General features: G+C 37.8%; 2 protein-coding genes and 1 long non-coding RNA gene across 5 annotated transcripts; 1 reads left to right on the top strand and 2 right to left on the bottom strand.

The window, feature by feature from the left end:
• Positions 1 to 1,930: 1,930 nt before the first annotated feature.
• Positions 1,931 to 8,690, bottom strand: stx12l (syntaxin 12, like). The gene is made up of 10 exons (XM_060870031.1): positions 8,550 to 8,690; positions 6,349 to 6,470; positions 5,978 to 6,047; positions 5,546 to 5,639; positions 5,335 to 5,472; positions 5,110 to 5,153; positions 4,830 to 4,935; positions 3,902 to 3,974; positions 3,725 to 3,807; positions 1,931 to 3,620 (listed from the first exon to the last, which is right to left on the bottom strand). The coding sequence occupies exons 2-10, from the start codon at positions 6,446 to 6,448 to the stop codon at positions 3,528 to 3,530; spliced, it is 801 nt and encodes a 266-aa protein (XP_060726014.1). The 5' UTR covers positions 6,449 to 6,470; positions 8,550 to 8,690; the 3' UTR covers positions 1,931 to 3,527.
• Positions 8,691 to 9,112: 422 nt separating this feature from the next.
• LOC132845774 (uncharacterized) lies at positions 9,113 to 17,254 on the top strand. Of its 2 annotated transcripts, XR_009648447.1 has the most exons (4): positions 9,113 to 9,131; positions 9,926 to 10,010; positions 11,812 to 11,911; positions 16,352 to 17,254. It is a non-coding gene; the product is annotated as an uncharacterized LOC132845774 (long non-coding RNA). The 2 variants fall into 2 exon arrangements; XR_009648446.1 differs by lacking the exon at positions 9,113 to 9,131 and having other exon boundaries at positions 9,138 to 10,010; positions 16,352 to 17,253.
• LOC132845773 (tRNA selenocysteine 1-associated protein 1-like) lies at positions 11,896 to 15,666 on the bottom strand. 2 transcript variants are annotated; one of them, XM_060870028.1, is made up of 7 exons: positions 15,524 to 15,666; positions 15,162 to 15,259; positions 14,924 to 15,023; positions 13,592 to 13,644; positions 12,957 to 13,140; positions 12,781 to 12,817; positions 11,896 to 12,710 (listed from the first exon to the last, which is right to left on the bottom strand). In XM_060870028.1, exons 1-7 carry the CDS (start codon positions 15,545 to 15,547, stop codon positions 12,547 to 12,549), a joined length of 660 nt encoding a protein of 219 aa, XP_060726011.1. In that variant the 5' UTR covers positions 15,548 to 15,666; the 3' UTR covers positions 11,896 to 12,546. The 2 variants fall into 2 exon arrangements, with proteins under 2 accessions (XP_060726011.1, XP_060726012.1); XM_060870029.1 differs by lacking the exon at positions 15,524 to 15,666 and adding an exon at positions 15,360 to 15,509.
• Positions 17,255 to 27,678: the final 10,424 nt, after the last annotated feature.

Here is a 27,678-nt window from a genome sequence, read left to right as displayed (position 1 = left end):
ATCAAACGAGAGATGTCCATGGCTAAGCAATTAGACTTTTCATGTGAAGGACAGCGGGGGTGGTTGCTGGCTGATTGATACCACACATGACGCATGAAAAGTGAACAAGCAGCACTCTACAGGACGTCAAGGGTCACTCCAAACTCACAAGCTCTGGCCATCAAAGACTTAGAATTCCAGAAGGCTCATTTTCTATGCAAAGGGCAAACTGCTTAGATAACAGTCTCAAATATAAGAACAAATATAAGAAGATACAGTATCTTGCATGAAGTGAGTACACCCTCACACCTTTTCATGTAACAACACTGAAGAAATGATACTTTACTACAATGTAGTGAGTGTACAGCTTGTATAACAGTGTACATTTGCTGTCCCCTCAAAATAACTCAATATTAATGTCTAAACCATTCGCCACAAAAGTGAGTACACCCCTGCGTGAAAATGTCCAAATGTCAATATTTTGTGTAGCCACCACTATTTTCCAGCACTGCCTTAACCCTCTTGGGTATGGAGTTCACAGAGCATCACAGGTTGCCACTGGAGTCCTCTTCCACTTCTCCGTGGCGACATCATGAAGCTGGGGATGTTAGAGACCTTGCACTCCTCCACCTTCTGTTTGAGGTTTAGGTCTGGAGACATGCATGGCCAGTCCATCACCCATTACCCTACTGCTTCAGTATGTCACAGTTCATGTTGGCACTGTGAACTGTAATGCAGCCCCAGACCATGAAACTCCCACCACCACACACACCAACAGTGATACAGTATTGCAAGCCATTTTAGCTTTTATACATTCACATGATATGAATTTTTGATATCAAGAATTCAGTTTTCAATACTTAAAATATAAATATTAAGAGTGTGATTTCTAGTAGTGACCATATTTTTGAGATCAGGAATTACATTTTACACTAGTAAAAACTTAATTTCTGATATCTGCTACTGCATATTCACTAGGAGCACACTTTTTATAAAAGGAGGGAGGTTTGTAGTAGGAGCAGTGGGGTGTCAAGTGTCAATGTGTGGCAAATGGTTTACATGGCTCACGGGTCAGGTAGAAGGGCCCCTTGGCCCCAGGGAGGCCAGGATCAGCTCTGGGTGTACTTACTTCTGTGAGATAATGTATCTTCCAAAGACAAAATTTTAATTAAGCAATCTAGAACAATGCATCTAACACACACACACACAATTTTTAGCCTTGTGTGCTGAGTTTGAATGTTCTCTCTGTGCTTTGGGTCTCCTCCTCCAGTCCAAAGACAGGCACCTGTAAATTGTTCCTTGTGTGTGTGTGTGTGTGTTTGTGCCCTGTGATGAGTTAGCACCCTGTCTATGGTGTCCCCTGTATCATGGCCCCTAGGACAGGCTCCAGGTTCTCTGCAAAGCTGTTTAGAATAAGTTATACACACAAAGGACGAACGATGATTTTATTTCTGTATATTTCATGCCACCTAGTGGTCCAAATAAAAAAAATTTTGCACAATAATTCATCTCACTCCATTTACAATAGTAAAATAAACAGGCCATCACCTCCCTTACCTGCAAGGTGGTGTAACTGCTGATGCATGCACACAGCGGCTTTGCTCTCTCCTTAATTTCATTATACAGCCGTAGAATGACAATAAATATATTCTATTTTATTCCAAGTCTGTGTGGAGTTTCGCTTGCCATTCCATTCAGATTGTATTCCCAACTCACACCTAGAATTCATGGGATAGACTCCAATTTGACCATGACCCTGATCAGGATAAAGCACTTCGTTAAAGTGACTGAGTGAGTGAGTAAAACGTGCCTGATTCCACATCAGCAGAATCAATTAATCCATGTCTGCACTCAAAAATTTAATGCACATGGCACAAATCCTACAAAAATCCATGTAGCGCAATGATTTCAAGTAGACCAGAGTCTGCAGAAGTACAAAAGACCAAACAACTTGATGGACATTCTCATTTATTTATTATATACAGAAAGACAGGTGTACAGTGAGACACCCTCATGAAGTGAACCAAAAAGAAAGCTTGGAGTAGTTTTTGGTACTGAAGGTTTACTGCAATAACCATCCACACCAATCATTTTTATAAAGAAAAAAAATGATGGTAGTGGTAGATTTCAAATACAGATAATGTTAAAGAATTTTAAAAGAAGCTGCACTTACAACCTAACTGTGATTATAATTGACTAAATATGAACGTGTGTTCACCAAAATAGTGTTTGTGTGCGCATGTTACAAGATCCTATGACATAATGGTACTTAATCAAAATTGTTACAATAATAAAATTGTTTGACGTTGTTATTGTCAAAAGATCGGATTTTACATTAAAAAAACACATCTTCTCATCAGGCTGAACCAAATCTCAACAGATCATGGAAGAGTTAATAATTTCAGTTACTGAGCTTAATGAGTGGATGTTCTGAATAATATTAAAAAAAAGATGACAGACACACTCATTAACACACATGCACACAAATATACATAAATATATTACCAATATCATTTGATAGAACGCCCCTCAGTAGCTTCATCATTTAAATGGTGGCCACCAATGACATATTTTGTACCACCAATGTTACATTTTCTTTAAGACAACAATAACATTATTATACAAAAAAATCACTGAGACACTTTTGAAATTTACAGTATGCTTTCAGAGACAAAAGAGAATATTAGTAACTAACACTACAATGCTACACCTTAATTGGGGCAATTTACATCAGGACAATGACACAGATTTGTTGTTATTTCTGTACCGCAGCACAATGGATTTGAAATAAAACCATGAATGATGTGGAAAAACAGACTGTTAGCTTTAATTTGGTACTTTGTACATCTACATTGGGCAAATGATGACGGTTATTTATTTTTTATGTATAAACACTACTATTTAATGAGACCAAACATAAATGGAGAATAGTGACAATAGTGATCAGAATAGTGATTTTTTTTTAAACAATAAGCCATATTTACCGTGTTATAATGCTTAAAACCCTGCCATGTTGTTAATATAGGTGATTATTACCTTTTTTTGATAAATATTAACAAATGATTAAGAAATTATAATGTTTAATGAAAAGTATGAACTGAACATTAATTTTTTTTCCCTCTAAACTTTTCTCTGCATCTCTGCAGAATTTTATCATTTAAATAAACATAGTTGTTACTTACAATCAAGTAACAAAACCACCTATTCCAAAGGATAAAGTAATAAAATGGCTCATGTTCTATAAATCCTACATTCCTAATTTTATCAAATAAAACAAATTCATGTTTGCTCTCCAAATCCATCATCATTGAACTGTCACCTCCTTTCTATTTTGCATAATACTTGGAAAATGCACAAGACTCAACTTGCTCTAAAAAGAAAGCAATACTGGACATGCAGGATGCTGTCAATATTTAGTTTACATTTGAATATTCTATATATTAAAAGCAATTTATTTGCAGTTCATTTCCAGACACAAACCAAACACTCAGCAGCCAGTCACCACTGGATATTTTAAAGTGCACAAAATTCAAATATGTAATGTCACCTTACTTCGCAGCTCGCCAAATAATAATGGCGAAGACAGTCACCACTAAGGACAGCACTAAAGCCAGAATGCACATCCTCTTGCGTGATTTTCTCTGAAAAAGACAAAAAGGACAAAAGAGACAGACAATCCACTGATTATGGACACTGTATTACAATAAATTAAGGTTAAGCTAATGTTAAAACAACATTGCTGTACCTGGTAGTAGGTGGCATGTTGCAGTTGCTCAGTCCCGCGCTCTACATGAACCTCAGCACTCTCCACATTAGCCTCTATGCTATCTGTGTGTGACATGACCACAAACATGAACAACAGAACAGTGCAGACTGATTAAAACACAAGAAGGCATGTCACATGACCGACACATATACCCACCTATTATATCGCCTTGGTCATGAATCATAACTGCCAAATCTTTGAAAATCTGGTTCACGTCCATAATATCTGCCTGCAATAACAAATTTACTGTAATAACATTTCTATTTCTGTCTCAAAACACTCAAGATATCATCATTGAGAAATTCAATGACATTTATAATAAATCGAGTAAAATACAGTTGATCCTGGGGACCTGAAATGTATAAAGTCAATTTTAGGACTTAAATAAAATAAGTCCTAAATAAATAAATATTTGGCCTCAGTGAGTAGCAAAATATTCAGGTACTGAATAAAAAATTGAGTATTTGAGACATTATTATTCACTTAACACTTTTTGCATTTTTTTTGCATCTATTGTTGTTACCTCAGTGTTTATTTCACTATTAAAAAAAATAAGATTTAACAAGGTACAAGTATATTCATTGCTTTTTTAAATGTATTTCAAGGCTAATCATAATGCTATGAGTTGAACTGTGACTATGGCGCTAGTTAAAGACATGATGCATATTCCTCTCTGATTCACTCCACTTTCCCCAAGCCAGAACCAAGCAAGGGAAATAAAGGTGACGTGCAAATAAAGGAGAAAAACAGAATAGAGGACAAATGTCAGAGAAAACAGAGAAAATTAAGGTAGAATCCATAAAGTTAAAGTTGTATCCTTTTTTATTTGCTGCATCAGTGTTGCATGAATAAAAATGGTCACTATTCCTTTGTCTGCAGAATCTAAATATTATTACAACTTACTGAGGTCTCATCTTTGAGAACATTAAAGACCATCTACTGATCTGCAAATAAAAAATAAAAACAGATCAGCAGGCTGCAAGCTAAGACCAAAATAAAATAAAATATCTGGCAAAAAAAAAACAAAAAAAAAAACAACTGAACACTGTTTTGCACTCTGAGGGTCTATAATCCCAAATGTCACCTCCAGTTGTCGGATGTTGGTTTCCCTCTCCTTGATCAACTCTAGGTCCTCTTCTGTGATGGGCTCTTCTTCAACCTGACTCTGGAACAGCCCAGAGTCTTCACTCCTACAAGCTCAGAACACAACACTTGCTAGTGAAATCCAGAGATTGCATGTGGCTCTCCATCCATTAAACACCTTGCATAGTTTGCTTTAATTACTAATGGAGTAACTCGCTTATTATGCAACATCAATTTGGTATGTGACTGGTTCACTTCAGCCAAATTATAAGTTCACCTACTTTTCAAATGTCACAAGTTGCTCATCTTGGTTGCTTTCTTCAGCCTACAAAATTAGAGACAGAAAATATTGAGATAAACGTTAGATTTATAGGTTGATAATTACATTTTACATAAAAGTGTGCACATTTTGCCAGAGGCCCTTTATCTAGAGAAAAAAAGCATTTTGCTAAAATTCTATGACTCTAAAAGACAGAACATGGTTTGTTTGTTCCACTGTATCATACCAGGAGGCGTGAGCCAGCTCGAGCCCTGGCCATGGACTCTCGCTCCCTCTCAGCTGCTCGACGTTGCACCACCTGGAAGTTGTTGAGGGCTGCTGAGAAATCATTCATCAGCCGATCTTTCTGGATCCTCTGCTGGCGCTGTGTGAAGAACCTAAATGTGTTTAACAGCTCTTGGGTGGAATGCAACTTTCTGGTGAGGGAATGTCCTCACCTGTTCTGAAGGAGACTGAGGTAGAGAGCCCAGTTCTTTCAGGTGCTTGTTGGTCTCTTTGGCTAGCTGATTTGTGTAATGCTGCATCTGCTGCCTGAGAACCGCAAAGATCTGTCACAATACTGTTACAAAGGCTAAAAAAAAACTTGCAAAAATAATATCAGAAACCACAAAAGTATGATAACTAAATTAGCCCAAACACCCTGATAATAGAGAATTAAGTAATAATTTATTAACTTCACAGAGTCAATAGATAAATATAATATTTGAAAAGTCTCACTGTCCTTCTTGTTTTTATCTTTTGAAAGAAATGCTTTTATAACATTGTTCTGTGCATGATATTAAGTCTAGGAGTATGATCAAGGATTCAGAAGGGCATTAAAAAAAGAAAGCTAGATGAATGTATTAGAAACAATAACAGTCATGGCTCACAGTCTGTCCTGGATTTCAGGAGTGTCTGGTCTGCTTCCGAGCTGGAACAGCATGGATTTGATTTGGCCAGCTAAACACAAAAGACGGAGGAAAATGCACAAAAACTAATGAACTACAATCAAGATAAAATTTAAAAAAAAAATCAAGTATTGAATCGATTTTTCATGCTGTGTAAAAGAAGTGATGAAAATCAGGGTAATTTAATTCTGGTCAGAGACTGAATTATAGTTTATTGGTAAGTCTATTGCTTAATGCTTCATGTGGATGATTAATAGTTATAATTATCAGAAAATTGAAAGGCATTAAAAACAAGAGCTGCCTTTTGTAGAAATACTGTCTGTGGCACAAATGTTGCTAGATAGGAAACTTACTGTTGTGTGTTATTTTCTGAATATTTGAGCTGCATGTTTGAAATAGGTTGCTGAAGTCTCGCGGTTGCGAGCGATACATCCCCATCTTTCCGGACGACATGGTGGAGACAGAACACAAAGGTCTGCAGAAAAGAATTATTATTATTATTATTATTAATAATGACAGGCAGGAAACAGGTGAGACTGGGAGGTGTCACCTCCAGCATTCGAACAATCAGCACTGGCGCTCCGCAGGGATGTGTCCTCTCCCCACTTCTATTCTCCCTCCACACTAATGACTGCACTTCAAGTGACCAAACTGTAAAACTCCTGAAATTTGCAGATGATACTACGCTCATCGGTCTCATCCAAGATGGCGATGAGTCTGCATACCGGCAAGAGGTGAAGCGGCTGGTGCTATGCTGCAGTCAGAACAGTCTAGAGCTAAACACCCTCAAAACTTTGGAGATGATAGTGGACTTTAGGAAAGACCCCTTAACACTACTCCCCCTCACAATATCCAACAACAGAAACAGACTGCAGCGCACAGTCAGAACAGCTGAAAAGATAATTGGTGCCCCCCTGCCCACTCCCCAGGACTTGAACAACACAAGAACCAGAAACCGGGCAGGAAAAATCGCTACTGACCCTTCACACCCTGGACACAACCTCTTTCAGCTCCTCCCTTCTGGCAGGCGCTACAGAGCTTTGTTTACCAAAACTGCCAGACACAGGAACAGTTTCTTTCCCCAGGCCCCTTATCACCCTGATTAACAACTCACCATAATTATATTCACTACTTCATATCTATAAGTACTGCATTATCAGGACTGTCAGTCATCACATCATCTGTATATATTACACACACTGCTGATGCTATATATTGTACAAAAAGCATAATATTGCACAATATTGTTATTTGCCATGCACTTCCCACACTTTATATACATAACTGATCAGTCATATATTCTGTATTCATATTTAATACTCACAATGTCTATTGTATCACATCTGCATTGTTCTGTATAGTCTGTATTATCTTGTATAGTATAATGTTATTTATGTTTGTACTTTTGAGAGTCACAAACAGCTGTAACCAAATTCCTTGTGTCCGTCAACACACTTGGCCAATAAACCTGATTCTGATTCTTATTCTAATTATTCCCTACTAACAAAAGGGATGTCAGTTGTTCCCTTGTACATAATGACAGACATGCTTGCATTCTGTGTACATCTCACTTTTATTGAAAAATGTTTTTTTTTTGGGGTTATGTCTTATGAGGAACCAGAGTAAAATGAGAACCCATCCTCTTCTTGGTGACATCGGATAGTCAGATTATTTATCACTACTATATATTAATATATGTTTATTATTGTATACAGGGTGTAGAAGAGTTAAACAATACTGAAATTATGGGACAATGTGCTTCGGGAAAGGCGTGTGATGACTTGCATTTTTTATGATGCTTCAACTGTAGCTGCTTATTAACAGCATTAGCCTCAGATACTTTCTGTTGAACCTGCCGTTTAATTAAAGGAATCCTGGGTAATGAAGATTCTGGTGCTCATATTCTCACAGCAGACCTTTCAGTCTTCCTCCTAATGTAGTTCTGGTTTAGTGAAGCTTTGGGACACAGCAGTAAGGGCGGAACTGTAACCTTCACACGGGGTTTCAGTAGGGACATTAAATAACATTACCACTAGTCTACTCAATGCCATTTAAATTGTGGTTTATGTGCGTCAATGGTTCAAGGCTTTGTCATTTGTTGTAAATATCGTATTCAAACAATATTACTTAGTCAATATTACTTATTCAAACACCGGATCCTTATAGAGTTGATGTGAGCTACGAAACGGCTGTTTTTCCCCTCAAACCTGTCAGATACGCAGTTCACACTCTTGTGTTTTGTTTGTTAGCAGTCAACAAAAACAGCAGCAAATGGAAATGCAAATGGTTTGTCTGTATTGTTTGATATTTTTTCAAGTGTTATTTCTAGTTAAAATCTAAGGTTTGGATGCTTATATGAGTGTTGATGAGACTAACTGTACACATAGCGCTCATGTGGTACAGACTAATGTTTACATACGGTTCATACTACCGGCTGGCACAAATTTCTGGACTCTTCTACCGAAAATACAGCAGTGGTACGTTAATGCGAGATGTTAACATCTTAACGTTTTAACGGTTTAATAAAGCCACTGATTATGAACGTTGTACTTACGGTGCGTCGATGTAGCACAATTTTCTGTCGTTTCTCGATGTTGCCGTGGAGACCCAGCAGCCCGCGCGCGCATCAAGCCGCTCCCAATTAATCCAACGTGTGTTTCAAACCGGAAGGGGTGGGGGTGCTTCCTGTAGCAAAGCACACAAAAGACCTTTGTGTTTTCTTCTTTCTTTTTTACTTCTTTGTTTGTTTGTTTGTTTGTTTGTTAATTTACTTACATGCGTAATTACTGTATATTAGACATATATTAGAAGGACATTTCAGGAAGAGCTGTAGTCGACGTGTAAATAATATTTTACAACCCGTGACCTGTAATTCTGTAATTAAGATATATTTATTGAAATATTTATCGAATTTTAGAATAAATTTTTATATAAATATATATAATATTAATATATATATATATATATTTGAATATATTTTTTAAGCAGGTTGGATGTCTTCCATCCTTTCAGCTCGTGTAACTAATCTGACCCGGGGGACTTTTACTGCATTGTGTGTGTGTCCCATGACCTTCATATGATTCACTCACATGACTACTCATAGATACAAAGATTACCGTGTAGCCTACTCTTGGAGGTCTGACCCAATGTAGTCCATTTATATCTAGCTAAAGTTTCTAAAGTACACGATAAGCCGTTAATGATTTGTTTGTTTTTAAGTGGTTTATTTTATTTTGTGGTGTCACTCTGTGTTACCACTTTTGAGTCGACTCTGAAGAGATAAGTTTTAAATTTATATTCTGTTTTAATAATAATAATAATAATAATAATAATCATAATCATAATTATAATAATTCTATTTATAAAGCACGTTTAAAACAGACAGCTGAAAGTGCTGTACATCAGAATATACAGATAATAAAATAATAAAAGCAATAAATCAGAATTAAATAAAAACCAGGGAATAGAAATGCATTTTCAACCGGTTTTTAAATAATGAAACATACTATTTTCATTGTGAGCTTTTGTCTGTATACTGATAGTAAAACACACACACACACACACACACACACACACACACACACACACACACACACACACACACACACACACACCAGCCGAGTTGAGTTTGTGGTTATTTAAGGTCCCACTCAACAGTACTTTGTTTACAGGTTACAGTTATAAAAGTTTGTATATTTATTGTTATAATATATTTAATATAGCATATTCTTTAATCTTAAAACTGGATGCTCAGTTTTATACACACCCAGACCAAACATCAAACTAAATAATAGAAAAAACTGTTGGTGGAATATATGTTAATTTAATGATCAGATTGCACAGTAATTTTTAAAGGCCAATATATGTAGATTGGTGTATACACAACCTATATATAAGGGCTCTGACCTTTTTTTCCTTTTTTTCTTACAGAATTGGGGTGGAGCCTATAGATTTTATTGAACTTTGTCAAACTGGAGGGTTTTTTGTGTACTCTGACTTTGTGCCAGCGTTATAGGTAAATAATTGTCTAAAACCTAAAAACCTTAAACTAAATTATTTAAACTATGCTACATGCAATTAATTTAAGTAACTAATCTTAAAATTAGTTTTTATCGCTGGCAACATTCAATCAAGATGCTTAAATTGACCAGTCAACAAATGAGCAATAGAAAATGGCAGAAATGTTTCATTTAAGTCTAAAGGCATGAATACACTGTAGAAGAATGTGGTTTGAGTCATAACAGCACAATTACTAAGATTTAAGATACAAAACCACTCAAATATCTGTTACACATTAAGGAGAAAGTGGCAAAGCAGATTTTGAATATTTCTGTTGCCTGACTGAGTTGTATTATATAAAACAGGATCTCTGCAGGGTAACTGCCATTTGCTTAGCTCCAGGTTGTTTACCTACCAAACTATTATTTGGAATATGTACCGGGAATAAGGGACATTTTTATCTCTCTCAATTGTGGATGGATTTAGACAGTTAAAGTACTTCCAAGCTCACTATGAACATAACACACATCAGAGAAATGTGAGAGACATTGCATGCACGGTAACTGACTAACAAGAGCCAAATAAGATTAATTACTCCAGAATATCCAGACGAATTTGTTGGTATAGTTGTGTAATTGTGCTGTTAGCACTTTCATCAAATTTCATGTTGTGTCTCAAAATATTTTGAGATGGATTCACATTTTCGGGATGGCTGCATTTTATATCCTTTGCAAATGATCAGCAACAGTATGACTACTACATGTGCTAAGATTTTAACAGACTTCCTTGAAGAGAAAAAAATAAATAGGTTTATATATTCCTTTTAGGGGGGGCACGGTGGCTTAGTGGTTAGCACGTTCGCCTCACACCTCCAGGGTCGGGGTTCGATTCCCGCCTCCACCTTGTGTGTGTGGAGTTTGCATGTTCTCCCCGTGCCTCGGGGGTTTTCTCCGGGTACTCCGGTTTCCTCCCCCGGTCCAAAGACATGCATGGTAGGTCGATTGGCATCTCTGGAAAATTGTCCCTAGTGTGTGATTGCGTGAGTGAATGAGTGTGTGTGTGTGTGCCCTGCGATGGGTTGGCACTCCGTCCAGGGTGTATCCTGCCTTGATGCCCAATGACGCCTGAGATAGGCACAGGCTCCCCGTGACCCGAGGTAGTTCGGATAAGCGGTAGAAGATGAATGAATGAATGAATGAATATATTCCTTTTCTCACAGAATTGAAAAAAATATTTTCCAGTGGAAGTCAGCTAACATAAAATGTCCACACAGTTTCTGCATATTGGTTCACCTCTATGAATTAGAGAAATTATTCTCATATATTAGCTCAGTAACCAGGTAGGATCCGGAATGTATTAAGATCTTGCTCCAAGGTATTTCTGTAGATTATAGCCACATCTTTCATAAATACCCCAGAGCTGGGTCCCCAACAGAAATATGCTGGATTGAAGCCATTTACAATATTAATGTATACATTACAAACCCAAATTTGAAATGTGTTATTTAACATGTCAGCATATCTATCTATATAATACATGGACCACTTTGTAGCGTCACTTCAAACTCATTCACTTTTGCTTTGATAAAATCTTAATAGCAAGCCTTTATCACACACTTGTCCACATGTATCAAAATATACACGTTCAGATATAGGAGTGTTATAATTGGAAAAGACATTATGGGGATGTGTTTGATTTCTGCTAGAGTATCCGCAAAGGTAGAAAAACATGCTAGCCATCAATGATCACTGCAGACACCAATCCACTGTCTTCAGTTAATCAGCTGCTCATCATAACGATAAATGATCTTGTTGCAGGTTAATCAACTGTACTGAATAAACAAGTGATTATTTACTGCAGAGGAAAACAGACAGAAAAAGAGAAGAAAACAGACAGAGCAGTCTTCATCACAATGATGTAAGTCCATTCTTTACAAAAAAAAACATTCTTCTGACATATTTTCCATAGGAACACCAACAGAACAGTACAGAAATATTCTAAACAAGGTCTATATTAATGAGAACAGGGTGTGTGTTAGTGTGTAATTGGACTGCTGCAAAGACTCAAAAGATAATGAGAATAATGACAACAGTGCAAAAGACATTTGGGGTGAACACATCATCTGATCTGACAAGGAGCAATTAAAGTATTAAATACCCTTTAACATGAAGAGCAAAAATACGCTGTACCAATACATGGAGGTTTATTATTATTTAGCCCATCCAAACCCTGCACTTCAAATGAACTGGTTCTGTTAGGAGACTCATTCATAGCAAAAAAAGAACTTCAATATGTTAAAATAATTTAGTGTGACTTGGTTGTACAACGTGTCCATTAAAAAATTAACAGAACCTGAAAGAGAAGGAAACAGTACAGCTTCGGTGGATTGCATCCAGTCCATGTTATATCCTGATGTTTCAGATACATTGTTAAAACTCACTCCCATGTCTGAGGGCACTGCATAAAACAGCTTCATTCTCACACCTCAGGATCTTCTGAAGGGACCACATTAGTCTTCTGTCACACCAGAAGATACAGTCTCTCTACTCATTCTACGAGTATTCAGGAGGGTATTCAGGAGAGTCAGGAGAGTATACAGGATACTCAGGAAATTCAAAAGCAGGCCAATGGCAGTCTATCAGGGCATCATAGAGCTCCTCACTTTCCTTCATAAATTGACGGTTTGCTTCTACCACATCCAGGCCTAAACTGGGGTCTGAAGAAAAAATAGATCATCAGTATTTAAAGAGATGGGTAATTTGAAACAACTGATGAAGAGCACTTACCTTCAAATGCTTCATCCACGCTTGTGTCTTCAGAAGCCTTAAATGTTGGAACATATAATTTACATATTAATATCTAAGCTTGTGCAAATAGCTGATAAATTTGAATTATTTATAGAGTAAATTAACAGGTATTTACATAAATTCACCTAAGTAGAGGTGATCCTGGAAGTTCCTACCTGATAGCATGAACTGTGGCCTGCACTCTGATCATATCCCCAGCTTGAGTAGTAGTTAGGACATTGCTGATAGTACTGATTGTGGTAAGATGTGTACGACTGAGAGCTGTTGAAATCATCGTACTGGCTGTTGTTACATGTGTATGGCTGAGAGCAGGAGAGATCATAATACCCGCTCTCGTTTCTGCAACGATAACATCAACACCACACGTCTGCAAATCTACCCAGTATCCAAATGCAACACTAGTCTAAGCCTGGTATTTTGCCACAGGCTGAAAGTCTTTTGCACATGTGTATTTAGGAAAAGTCTCTAGAAAAAAAATAAAAAATCTCTCCATGTGTCTGGCTTACAAGACAACAACGGCAGTAAGCATAATAACTAAGAGAAGCATAAGGGTTATTATGCTTCTCTTAGTAAGACACTCCGGAAGGTACAACTGACCATTAAAGAAAAACAAAAAACTATATTATTCTGTTTTGAGGAAATTGTGAAATAAAAGAAGTCTGCTTAACTGCTGACACGTTCATTTTTATAAGCCAGTGTACAAATTATAGACAATAACACACTGTACTTTCAAGATACTATTTACTTTGTACAGACCAAGTAAATAAATAGAGAAGAAACTGATGTCTACCTGTTGTCTCCTTGCTTCACAGCAGTTGCTGTTTTTAGCTTAAATCTTCTGGGCTGAGAAAGAAAATAAGAATTTCAGTCATACACAAATGGGACCTATTTTTAGGACACGGCCATGTATAAGACGACCGGAGACAAGGGTTTTATGCATTGCACTTCCAAATAGCCACATCTAAGAGATGATGGGGTTGCTGGTGATAGTATTTTCAAAACCCCTAAAGATAACCACTTTTACATAACCATGTTAATGACATACTGTGTGCTTAGGATCAGATTGACCAAAGGCATATTTATGTTCATTAAACAAAATTATTTTTTCCCATAGGGGTCATTTAAAGATATTAAAAAAAATACATAAACAGGGAAAAAAGGTTGGCTAGGTTTGTACAGCTAATTGGGGAAAAAAGGTTAAGAACAAAGAAGTTTTGAAATTATCAAGAAATGAAAAATTAAAAAAAGAACACTGCTGATGGCATTAAAAATAAAGGCCTTTGTGCAGGAGACTGTTATATACTGTCCAATTATCATAAGCAAACAATTTTCTTGCAACAAGGAAAGACGTTTTCTTGTCTCTCACACGTTTTTGTCCAAATGTTTGTTCATGATTAAAGTTTTACTTGTTTGCTAGCAAATATTGACCAAAGGCTTAGAACCTAATAACCTCAGGCATATTTTGGCTTACATGGTTCAAGTCATCAAGCTGTCTAAACAGAATCTCAAGAAATATGGAATAAGTGCCACAAATTAGGTTTGATTAAACTGTAATTTGCACATAAACATAAATTACTTGAGATTTAAAAAAATTCATGCTGTACATACAGTCTGCTTCCAGAGGAAGGAGCACATATGAGGTACATGTTTAACAACTGGAGCAAAAAGAACAATTAAGCTAATTATTATTGTTGACATTTTAGAACGCTTGTGTTATTTAACTAGCCGCTCCTTGTGGAGTGTTTTGCACACATTACCAATAGTACTGTTGTCCTGGATATATTACACCAACAGTATGTGGACACCTGATCATCTCACCCATCTGTGCACCTTCCCTAAACTGCCACAGCAAAAAAGATCCAGCAAAAAATTGTGCGGGATGCCTTTGTGTGCAGGAAGATTTCCACACTGGAACTAAGGCCAACCCTAGGTCGGGTCCTATTTCCAGCACGATGTTACCAAAAATCTAGTTGTAATTCTTCTCAGCATCAAAGAGGGATATAATCCATATTAATGCTTAAGGTTTTGGAAGGGCACATGTCTTGGCTGTGACAACCAGTATTCACATACTTTAGATAAATAGTTTCATTATCTAGAACTAAACAGGAGGCAGGTGAATTACCGGCATGGATCTAGGTAGAAGTTTCCCATTGACTTTTCTGAGACATCTCTCTGCAGTAGCTTCATCTGCCAGCTCCACAAAGCAATAACCAACAGAAGCCCTGCAATTCAAACATCAATGTACATTTACACATTACAACAAAAAAAAAGTTCCACTATTAAAAGAGAAAACTGCACGAAAAAGTGGGACATTTCTTTTATACTATATCCAGGACAGTGTGTGTAACTCGCTAACGTACCTGTTTGTTTTGTTCCGAACAATCTTTACACTGAGCACCAGCTCTCCCATGGTGGCAAAAGCACGGGTGACAAATGTTTCATCCATGTAAGGATCAACCTTTAAAAGAGAAATGAAAGAAGACAAGACAATACAGTAATGCCTTGGATATTACTGGATATGATTAACATCTGTTTACCTTTTACTCCAACTTCCCTACCTGCCACAATCTCACTTCTCTTTTGAAAACTGTAATATTAACGCATAATTCCAGCGTCAATTTCAACTTTCACTTCAAGCTCAAGTTCTCAGACATCTAATTAAAATGTTTTTCATTGTTATAGTCACTTGTTCCTCTCTCCATTTCACTCAGAACATACTTACGTTTCCCATCCACAAGCAGCTCATGACTCCCAAGCCAGTGGTTTGTGTTGATAAAAAATATTCCCCTTTTGACTACACGTCTTCTTCTGTACCATTTCACCACCAAATAGTTACATACTGCCACCTAGTGGACAAAACGAGAGCGACTCCAAACAGGTGAACTTTGCTTTCTGAACTGAAAAAAAGGGAGCTACGTTTCATTCTGTACAACCATCACTCACGTTCCTCTGTCTGCAACCTTGGAAGTAAATCGTTTTTTTTTTTTTTCATACGCTGATAACAATACATATATTGCTGAGAGATTGATTATGTGACACGTGCGTGTTCGATTCAGTCGTGTGCTTGTAGAGAAGGTGCTGAGACTGACTAGGGTTGCCAGGTCTAGAGTTTTTCCTTTGATTTAGTCTAACAAGCACAACTCGGATACAAGGTAGTCATTATATGTTTATGTCAATATATTTAATAATACGAGACATTTTAGGATCTTGTTGGAAGAATGAAAATTTGTTTTAACAGTTGTTTTTCATGAAGAATAGCATTTTTCATATAAGCGGAATATTTTTTTTAATAATCTGTTAAATAGCCTAATTCACTGTTTTGGTTTAAGAAAATCCATACAGTATATAACAACAAATAAAAATTCAATTAAATTCAAATTTATATGTATAGCTCTTTTTACAATTGACATTGTCTCAAAGCAGCTTTACGGAACATAAACATGAAACAAAAGGTTCTATAAGAGAATAATAAAAAGATTAATATAATACAAAATTCTAGATTAATATGAGATATATTTAAATGTGTTTGTATTTATTCCCAATGAGCAAGTCTGAGGTGACTGTGATGAGGAAAAACTGACCTAAAGATAAAGGAAGAAACCTCGAGAGGAACCAGACTCAACCTTGAGAGGAACCAGACTCAACCTTGAGAGGAACCTCATCCTCATATGAGTGACACTGGAGGGTGTGATAATAAATATACAGTCTAACAAATGTTGTATTGTTGAGGAGGTTGTTGTGCTCAAAGACCACATGGAGCTGGTATCTCATTAAAATGGGAAATAGCTTTATTTGCAAAAAACACCTATCAATACTGCACTGTATGTTCAAGACTCATGTGCTTAGTGCTTACATAACCTGCACTGTATGTTCAAGACTCATGTGCTTAGTGCTTACATAACCTGCACTGTATGTTCAAGACTCATGTGCTTAGTGCTTACATAACCTGCACTGTATGTTCAAGACTCATGTGCTTAGTGCTTACATAACCTGCACTGTATGTTCAAGACTCATGTGCTTAGTGCTTACATATCCTGCACTGTATGTTCAAGACTCATGTGCTTAGTGCTTACATAACCTGCACTGTATGTTCAAGACTCATGTGCTTAGTGCTTACATATCCTGCACTGTATGTTCAAGACTCATGTGCTTAGTGCTTACATAACCTGCACTGTATGTTCAAGACTCATGTGCTTAGTGCTTACATATCCTGCACTGTATGTTCAAGACTCATGTGCTTAGTGCTTACATATCCTGCACTGTATGTTCAAGACTCATGTGCTTAGTGCTTACATAACCTGCACTGTATCCATAGTCCCCCAGGCTGGGAGTAACTCTTAAGGCATTGATTCAATACAAAATGTCTTCTCTTGCTCTGACACCTCTGACTCTTCTGTATTGTTTGTGAAGTGTATAATAAAGTCATAAGTCAAAGTTGCAATTGTCTCTACACTGTCTCTGAACTCTGAAATGCTAGTTAACCACCATATCATTGTCAGTCATGCTAACCTTGGTTTTGAAAAACCTATTTTTATTTGCATTAAAATATGCATGGTTCAAAATGTTTAACATATTACATTCATACCTCAAAATGAAACTTTTGATGGTATGCTCTGTTATAAGCTGTTATTAGTTCACTGTCACTGTTCTTTTCTGGCAGACAAAGGATCTTAGTGAGCATGTGCAGCTTGAGTAACACCCCTGTATATTGTTGCTGATTGAAGAAATTGATAAATTGCTCAATTGACAATTGTGTGCGGTTAACTGCAGTTAAAATTGTGTACTTTTTTAAGCTTGTTTTGGTTAAACATGTCACATGTGGTGGCTGGTTTCTTTTGGTCATTCAGATGCATTCCTTATACTCTACTGTATCTTTGTTTTTATTAGACAGTGATCAATAATTCAGATTAAATTATTGGTTGCAGTCTATGGACCTACTTATAGGTTTGCTGCTATAACTTTAACTTTTTGATTATCAGACATCTTTGTTTTAGCGTTTTTCATTACACACACAAAAAAAACGAAACCAAAATGAATCATAATATTAAGATGCTGTAGAAGCAGAACTAATTGTGGAGTCTAAATTACATTGTACTTATGCAGAGTAAACCTCATACTACAACATATTCCACTTTTTCTGATGGGTTTAGCCTGAACATTGGCAAACAGTAGGAGTTACTGACACTCTTAGTCATAGTGATAGCAGCACTAAGCAAGGCTCTGTGTTAGCATCTCTCTTTCTCAAGGCTCAATGTGGAGTAAATTCACAGACTAAAAGTGGTTAATTGTTGCTGTCTACACGCCTGATTTGAGCTGCTTCACGCCTGTCGGGCCCCATTGCATCAACCAGACCATAGCAGAAGTCGCTCTGTGTCATTAACCGGCAGCACACTAATGCCCACATACACAAACACCCTTGAAATACAAACTGTCATATTGATACACAATAATCCATTTAAATGATTTTATTAAATATTGAATTACTGGATAATAGAAAACTTAAATTCTTGTACCATAATGTCTGTTAAAAAATAAGAATGGAAGAAAAGTCCAACATTCCAACACAGAGTAAAATCCCTGTTTTTGCAGCAGGGGTCACTCTTGCTTTCCTTTTACACTGTCAATCAGGATGTTTTATGACCCTAAAAGGCCTGTCGTCTGAAGTAGAGGTCATTATCAAAAATTATTTAGAAACGTACTGCGAAATTACCACTTAAATCATGGTATGCAATGAAAAAAGAAAAAGGTGGTAATAAATATGCTAAGTGCATACCTGCTCAGCTGTGAAACATGGTGGCATGGGCACGATTGGCTGCAAACAAAAATCTTCATTGTGTTATGATACAATCATGCAGTAGGATGAAATCCTATATATGTGAACTCTTCTGATGTCACTGAATACATTACAGCTGAGTGAATATTGCTCTTACAAGACAATGACCCGAAGCAACCTGCTTAAACAACTGTGTACTCTTTTCCATGGTAATTTGTCTAATTTCTTATAGTCGGTTACTTCCAAATGATTGTTTTATTCCAGAAGTGCAGGGCCAAGACAAACCCACTTATGTGACTCCTTCAGTTTACTGAAACAAATCAAGGGTATTTTTGAAGATGTTTTTTTTTTTTTATGACTGCCATTCATGCTTATCCACTAGGAGTCTATTTAGCCATCATGCTGAAGCTGTTAGCCTGATCTAACTGTTGTGACAGCACTTTGGATCTCAATGTGCTCTCACATGTGTTGTTCTCATGGAAGCAATGCAATGTGCAATGTCCCACAGTCCTGTCATCGTCAGATTCCTGTCACAGGCAAGAAAGTGTGTGTGTGTGTGTGTGTGGTTGTGTCTGTGTGTGTATGTGTGTATGTGTGTGTGCACACGTGTGTGGGTGTGTCTGTGTGTCTGTGTGTCTGTGTCTTTCAAGCTTTATCTGTAAAAGGGGGATTGCAATTTTTATTTTGATGTATAAACTGTTATGGCATGGTCTAGAAAGAGGTTTTTTGACCCATGTATTAATATTTTTCGGCAAGTGGGATTTAAGTAGACACCGGAGCTGCAGTTTTTAATGAGTGAGGGGGCGGAGAAAGAACAGAGATGGAGACTGAAGATGGGGGTGCATGGTTTTGATCTGGGGTCCTTCTGGAGAGGCGTATCACACATACACACACACACACACACACACACACACACACACACAGAGCATTACTTGTATAACCATGCTTGTAAAGATGTTGACCTAAATGTTAGCATAAATTATCTAATCTAAAGTCTGCTTAATGTGATCACAAACATAAACAATACAGCTATGAACTATAATAACCCTAGACCCATCAACCCTTGCTAGATTAGGTTGTTGTCTAGTCACAAAGCAATAGCATATGATTTACATCATGTCATACACATCAAACCATTAGGTGCAACCTTGTGCCCTGTAGAATCCCCGTGTAGACAGGGGAATTGAGAGCTCCCCTTTCAGTACACTGTAGGTATGTTTCATCATAGGTTAAAGGTAACCAGCCACTAGGGGGACAAGTGGACCCAAACCTTTCAAGCAAAATGCAGACCACAGCATACCAGAGCCACAAGACACTTTAGTTCTCTTTAGAGGGCATATGCTAAAGGATGAAACATTTGACTGTATTTGACTTTTTTACCCAACGTGTCTGTAGACCAGTACCTATGATTTTTGCAACAGTGACTTTTCATATATGCAATTTTTAATGCACAACAACCCTTAAATAACATTTAATATATCTTACATCATTCTCCATGTAGAAATCTGTAACAATTCCTTCTGCCAGTCTGATCACATCTTGCATTGACATTCTCAGTCACCTGAAATGCAGTTGTCCTTATGCACAAACATCATGGGATAAGCTTGCCAACAACAAGCAAATATACAAATAAGGAGTGAAAAAAATTATATTTTCAATGTATATTTTCAAATTAGACCGAGATAATATATATCCCTTGGCAAAATATGGCAACTTGTAATTCTTTGGTCAACAACCTAAGGTGTGTGTGTGTGTGTGTGTGTGTGTGTGTGTGTGTGTGTGTGTGTGTGTGTGTGTGTGTGTGTGTACGTGTGTAAAACAACACTGTGTGTGATGGAGTATGTGAGGTCCAGTCTATCACTGTTATTAATAACACTAGACCCGGCAGCCTCACTCCAATAAATAAACCCAGCATGCCCTCCAACAGCCGTCATATTCCTGCCCTATAGTGCTCCATCTATCAGCTAGCCAGTTCACCCTGTGCTTAAAAAATGCTGCTGAAATATAGAGCTAGTGAGATACACGGAAAAAAAGACAAAGAGACCAAGAAACAAAAATCACGATGAGAAAGACTGGGACAGAGACAGAATTGAGAAAGTCGCACCAGTTTAGATCCAGAAGGATCCAGATGCAGGCCTCATGGTTGCCTCCCCCTTTCATGACATTTCTTTTTTCTTTTCTTTTTTTGTTTTATAGCCAAGCTGCCATGCGGCAACTCTTCTCAGTCTGCCTGTAAATTTCTTCATTTGGTAAAGCTATTTGAATACTGTACATGTTTAATAATGCTTCAAAAAACACTTTTGGAGGAGGGTAGGAAGGTACCAGACAATAAAATACCAGAATGTGTTCTCGTGCGTTTAAGCTTAATAATTTAATGGAGCACTATTGAGAAATTTATGCATGTAACCGTATTGTTCCCAGTTAGTCCAACACTACATCACAGGTGCTGGAAGGTTTCTGTGGACTACAGCTGATTTTAATTTATTTATTTATCTATCTATCTATCTATCTATCTATCTATCTATCTATCTATCTATCTATCTATCTATTTATTTATTTATTTAAAGAAAATTACTCCTGACAGATCACCGGACAGTTGATTGGAAAATAAAACATCATACAGTTAGAGCAAAAATGAAAAAGAAATAGAAATTTAACTTATACAAAAATGGAGATGACAAAATATCTTATGCTTTAGATGTTGTTCAGTCATTTATCGTCAGTAACCATTGTATCCTTTATAGGATCCAAAGCCTATCCTAGAAACACTGGACATGAGGCAGGATTGTACCATGAATAGGACATTAGTCTATCACAGGGCACTATGCACACACACACACTCATTCACACCCACGAGTAATTTAAATATTTTTTTTTTACAAATCGGGAGGAAATCAGACAACTCGTGTTTTAAAACATATAAAACTACGAAAGACCAAGAAGCCATGCAACAAGAAACTGATACATACTGATATTTATATATCGACAATTTCATGTTATAAGATTGTTCTCAAGTATTGTGACTCACACAACTGAGAGCATTAAAATGTTAGCAATCACGATTTTAACTTCAGTATATTGTGTACAGAGATTTTCATCTGTCTCTGTATATGTATTTAACCAGAAGTTAAAAATGAATATGGGAAGGAACATAACGTTAGGCAGATTAGTAAAGGAATGTTGTGTGGAAATGTTGGAACGAAAGAGCACACACCAGGCAAGAAACCCATGCTGAAACATTTTGATGTGTATACATGTAGATATTAGTGTGTGCATGTGTTTCTGACCGTGTGTGTGTGTATATATGTGTGTGTATTGGGGGAGGGGGTATAGTGTCTAGTGAGCCTAAACATCAAACAGCTGGAAGGGATAAAATATTTAGGATGTACTTGGAGTCTGTGATTACTAATACTCTCTTTTTCTTTCACTATCCCCCCTTCCTTTCTTCAGTTGCTTGACCTTCCCTCTCCCTATACCCTTGATGAGGAAGGGACGTAACAGACTGTTAATCAGGGCCAAAACCCTGGCAGCATTTTCTCACCATGAGCACGAGAAACGGTAGAGGCGGACCTGCGTTAGCCGACACTTGCGCTCCCAACCACGTCTGAGGACACGTCATGCTTCAGTGACACTACACACACTCACACAAACTTGCATCACGCATGCACAAGAACACTTCCCATCATCCCTGTCACCTGTGCAGGCAGCACTGGGGCAAAGAGGAAGCTACTTGATATTCAAAGGAAAGACAGGAAGAGGGAGAGAGAGAGAGAAAGAGAGAGAGTGAGCATGGCAGAACGAGAGGAGCCATTCAGTTTGTGAAATAAACATAACATGTGGGAGAAAACAGGCTGATGATTTATTAATCCTCCCCACTGCCTTTGATAATTCATTCCAGGAGACAGGATCCAATTTGAGCGGAGCAAAAAGCACCCCCTAACCATCATCAAATAATAGGTGGAGCTGTCAGGTGCCAGCTCTGATGCCTCCCTGCCTTGGCTAAAGAAAGGAGAGCTTCTCTGCAGCCTCCACTGCAGCAAACCTGGCTAATTCATCATTTTGTTCAGACCTTTGAACAGCAGTTATTACAAGTGGAGCTCAGACAGCATATCATTAAAGCCAGTGCAGATGTTTATCGTCAGTGGAATGTCTTCTCATGAAAAACTAGCGACAACCAGATGATATTAGTGAGGCCGTTAGATTTGTCATGCATCGATTAAAATGAGGATTCGGGGAGATGGAAGTGTGAGGCTGATAGTTTTTTTTCATGCTGTTAGTGTTTGTCACTATCAATAATTTCTAACTGCATTTTTCTTTTTGCCAACAAGTATCAGACTTAACCATGTCTAATATTTTAGCACATGCATCTTAAATATACATCAAATGTACATACTGTGTGTGAAGTGATGATTAATTGCTCACAAAAACAATGTTGCTATCTGTGTTGCTGACTCTGCCTGAGAGTTGGTGATGCATCTAAATATGGGATTGAAATTTGCGGAGGTAAACAGAGAGAGAGAAAGAGATGGACAGAATAAAAAAAAAGATTGCAACCATATTTTTGAGCAGCATTGTTCACTCATCATCTCACTGTCTTTATCTTCCTGCCTGTAGTTCACAATTCTCCTCCGACTACCATATGTCTGGAAAGGCTTCACCTGTTTTATACTCATCTCTCTGCCTCCATTACACTACTCTTGTTCTACACCCCCTCAAGAATCCATACATGCAATTATATCTCTTTCAGGATACCAACTCTCTCACACACCCTTCACACATCAGGTGGAGAAATTCATTACAGCCTGGACAGTGTTATCCAAACTGAAGCCTATGATGTTATTAATATAAGGAAGCATTGAGTGATCCAGTCTTTGCTCTTAGCTCTATAGAGTCATGAGATCTTAGTATAAGTAAAATGGTTGTTTCTCAATTATGCAGAATTTTGATAGATCAAATAGATTAACTTACCAACTCAAACAAGGACCAGTATTATATCCAGCTTCACTGGCTGGCAGTTTGATGTAACTACAATATTTTCTTGAAATTAATGTTTTAGTATGTAAACACACACACACACACACACACACACACACACACACACACACACAATGCAACTCAAAATGAGGCTAATATCAAATAGATATGACACTACAAAATAATTAATTGTATCTTCCATTTAAAGAATTTTTGCATGGAGATGAAAGAGTCAGCTTCTTATTTGAAGACATTGCTTATTCCATTTTTTTAAATTTTTTTTATAGGTTTTAAATAGAATCTGAATTGCACACCCAGAAATTGTCTTAAGCAGGTGCATAGTCCTTCTCTGAAGCTATTCATTGCTTCCCGTGCATAAATGTTGATTAAACCTTTGGACTTTGGATCGACTTCAGTCACCATTTTTAATATCAATAATTTATTTTGGAAGAATATGAATTTGGTACCAATCAGAACACAGTTTACCAAACAGTCTCAATCCACTGCTGTGTATGTGCAGTCACCACAGACAAGAAATCCAACAGGCTTTCCTGAACTAAAAAAGTTTGGAAAAACTGTCAAAAAGTTGAGTTCAATTCAATTTTATTTGTAAAGTGCTTTTAAAAATAGACATAGACACTGAGATGACATGAGGAAACAAGAAACCGTGAGAAGGACTCAAAAGAGAACCCATCCTCTTTTCAAGTTCGCAGACCTGTTGGGCAAACTACCCCGAAATAGACGTTATGAATTTTCTGTCACCACAAGCCTTGGCATTTTGGTTTCTCCTTATTATTTACCATCATGCCTGTAAATTCATGTGCAGTAAATGCTTCAGCATATTTTCATGCTCGTTTTCTGTTGTTCCACTCAGTCAAAGTCACTTGATGTGGTTGTGGCTAGTAAAAGTAAATAGATGGAGAAATCTGTCCATTTTTATTGCTGAGCTCTGACACTAATGCAGCATGTCAGGATAGTGAAAAATACTAAAATAGCATGTATACTTTTCATTTACATGTAATTTTATTGAAACTCTGTCTTCATACTTAAAGTACCATTTTGCAATAATTTGTATAATAAAGAAATTAATTCAACAAAAGTGTAAATTGTGAGCTTTTCTCATGACCCCCTTTATTCCTAAATCAATGGACCCTAGATGACATTATAACCCTAAACTGGGTAGCCCTTCATTATAGTATAAAGTTGCAGAACAATAACTGCATCCATTATTGAACATGTTGAAAGGATGTTCAGTATAAACATCTCATGAAAATGATTACCAGAATGAGCACAGCAAAAATATAACACAAGTTCAATGTTTTTTACACCATAGCATAGTATTCCAGGATGCAATCCAATTAGTGTTCATATTTTGGAGGAACAAAAAGCCATAAGAAGTGAAACATCTGCTGTCAATTCAAACAGTCTGCCATAGAGACATCAGAGCTGCTGAGGTCAGGAAAGGTGTGAGTGAGTATTCAGAGTTCAAAGGTTATCATAAAAAAGGCATCTGCAGAGCATGACCATATTTTATTTAGAACTACTTCATCCATGACCCCTCTATCCTCTCTATATCATACAATGAGAAATGAAAAAATGCACAGAGAAAGACAGAGAGAGATGTTGCACCAATCAGACACATAGAACGACAGACACACAGAGAGTGCTAAAGGCAGTGAACAGTCGGTAATGATTTCTGTCTAAAGCAAGAGATGAATGGAAAAGAGAAAACGTGATATTGAAAAAAGAGAACACAGGTCTGTGGAGAAATGCATCAGAGAAAGGGAAACTGGGATAGGAGAAGAGGAAAGAAAGAGGGGAGAGAGACGGCGCTAGCGCCTGCGGGAGGACTTTGAGGTCTTCAGACCAGACGCTGTTCTCTCCAAGCCGCACCGTCTCTGACGAGACATCACTTCAATACCCTGCACTCCCCACCAAGCCCTTCACAACTTCCATTCCTCTTCTTCTTCTGAGGGAGAGAGAGCAAGCGAGACAGACAAAAGGACTAAAGGAAAATAAGTCGAGTGGTGGCAAATTTGCACTTCCTGCCACGTACAAAGAGCTTGGCAAATAAGGGGCGCACTGGTTGGCTAGCCACGTCACTGCGTATGGACCATCAACTTTTTATGTTCAGTCACAACATCCATGCAGGTTTGGGGTGGGCTGGTGGTGCACAGCATATCCCATGTTCAAACAGTTCTATCCAACTGATCCAACTCTGAAAGAGACTGTCTGCACTCACTGCAACTTGTAGATGTTTTTAATGAGTGCTGTCTGTAATCATTATCTCTCTCTCTCCCTCTCTTTCTCTGCATTTTTAACAACCCCTCTCTTCCTCAATTTTACTCAAAAATACACTGACTCACATGCAGAGTCACACTGACAGAAAAGAGCCCAGAGTGTTTTTGTAATGACTTACATGTGTCCCTATTAAGAATCTGGCATGTGGACAAGTATTCTCTCTATCTGTGTCACACAGTTTGACTTTTTTTTTTACCCTGGTGTGCTGGATGTTGCATGTCTAAATTAGTAAAGTGGCTTTGAGGACACAGGAGTGTAGGTCTTCCAGTTTTTGATGCTAATGTGACTTAAGAACATTTCCGGGGTACTTTTGTTTGGGAGACAAACAAGTGCGCTAAATAGTTAGCACTAACTGATTGAATGCAACTCATAAATACACTAACATGTTGAAAATATAGTAACATGTTTCTGATTTAATGTATGAAGATTTAAAGAATAAAGAATTCAATAAAAAAAGGTTTTTGCATAATTGATAATAGACTTCCCTTATCAGTGCAGAGAATTGTAACAAAACTCTTGTCGATGATAATGACATAAAATTCATTAGATAGAATTTAACCAAACAAATAAAGCTGGTGTATTCCTGTAAGATTTTGTCACACAATCCAATAATTGCTGCATATAGACATGTGGGAAATAGACAGAAAAGAGATAAGTGAAACTACCTAAAGGATTTAACTGAAGGGGCATGATAGAGAGAAACACAAACACATGCAAAAAAAAAAAAACTGGGAACTGGCAAAGAAATGTTGGTGTGGGTATCATTATGTACTTTCATCCAGCTGTTAATTCATGGCCTGACACCTCTGTGTTTGTCTGTGTATACTGACCGCACTGCCTGGACTGGTGTGCGATAGAGAGAGAGAGAGAGAGAGAGAGAGAGAGAGAGAGAGAAAGAGACAGTGTACTGTAAGACTAAGCCCAGCATGGCAGACTCCAGCCGCCCTGCGGTGTGGTAAAAAGCCCAAGCGTAAAATAATTCCATGCCTGTAAAAAGCTCCCACTGCTGCATATGTGGAGCTAATGAGGAGAAACCCCCACCCTAAACCACGCGCTTTCTCTCTTAGTCAATTTATCTTTATCTCACTAGATCTCTCTCTCTCTCTCTCTCTCTCTCTCTTTTTCTCTCTTTGCAGAAGGGTCAAGCAAGGCTAGTTGTGGGTGTGCCCTGCATGGAGGGCAAGATCAGAGGAGGAGCACCAGGCAGAGAGAGTGGGAGTATGGGTGAGACTGCGTGCGAAACAGAAATAACCACAAGGGTGGGGGATGGAGACAGCGACAAGCAGACAGTCCTCCACCCTGTCTCACTGCCACAGCACATCAGACCCATGTTCATCTGTCTGAGGGGAGAGAAGGAAGGGGAGTGAGGATACAGGAGACGAGCTGAACGAGACAATGGCACAGGTGAAGAGATGCACATATGTGAAAAGTATGGTGCACAGACACACACCCCCATCCCCCCTGGTCGCTCCTCTCTCCATCGGAGCAGAGTAAAGCCTGGGGGAGCTATAGGGTGGCAGCTGTGTGCCAACTGTGCCTAAAGCTTGCCCTCATGCCTGCTCTCTTTCTCTCTCTCTCTCTCTCTCTCTCTCTCTCTCTCTCTCTCTCTCTCTCTCTCTCTCTCTCTCTATCAGGCCTGAATTCAGAATACTGAAATATTCAGGCTTGAAAATGTATACATTACGTGTTTAGCATAAAATATATTTAGATTTATTCTGCCATATGAGAGCGAGAGAGAGAGAGAGAGTGAGAGAGAGGGAGAGAGAGAGAGAGAGAGAGAGAGAGAGAAAGCAGTCATGAGGCAGGTATACATTTTAAGAGTGTTTAGA

This window comes from Tachysurus vachellii, chromosome 5 (assembly GCF_030014155.1).
Source record: "Tachysurus vachellii isolate PV-2020 chromosome 5, HZAU_Pvac_v1, whole genome shotgun sequence".
NCBI lineage: Eukaryota > Metazoa > Chordata > Actinopteri > Siluriformes > Bagridae > Tachysurus > Tachysurus vachellii.
The sequence above is the reverse complement of the archived record's forward strand: the minus strand, read 5'-3'. Positions and strand labels throughout refer to the sequence as shown.

What these genes read in the sequence shown, in the direction of transcription:
- stx12l (XM_060870031.1), bottom strand. Translation starts at nt 6,448, where the DNA reads ATGTCGTCCGGAAAGATGGGGATGTATCGCTCGCAACCGCGAGACTTC. An exon ending in TCAGAAAATAACACACAACA is followed by an intron (nt 6,048 to 6,348) that starts GTAAGTTTCCTA and finishes TTTTGTGTTTAG; the next exon opens with CTGGCCAAATCAAATCCATG. An exon ending in AACATGCCACCTACTACCAG is followed by an intron (nt 3,621 to 3,724) that starts GTACAGCAATGT and finishes TGTCTTTTTCAG; the next exon opens with AGAAAATCACGCAAGAGGAT.
- LOC132845773 (XM_060870028.1), bottom strand. Translation starts at nt 15,547, where the DNA reads ATGAGCTGCTTGTGGATGGGAAAC. An exon ending in GTTCGGAACAAAACAAACAG is followed by an intron (nt 15,024 to 15,161) that starts GTACGTTAGCGA and finishes TTTGAATTGCAG; the next exon opens with GGCTTCTGTTGGTTATTGCT. An exon ending in CGTGGATGAAGCATTTGAAG is followed by an intron (nt 12,711 to 12,780) that starts GTAAGTGCTCTT and finishes TTTTTTCTTCAG; the next exon opens with ACCCCAGTTTAGGCCTGGAT.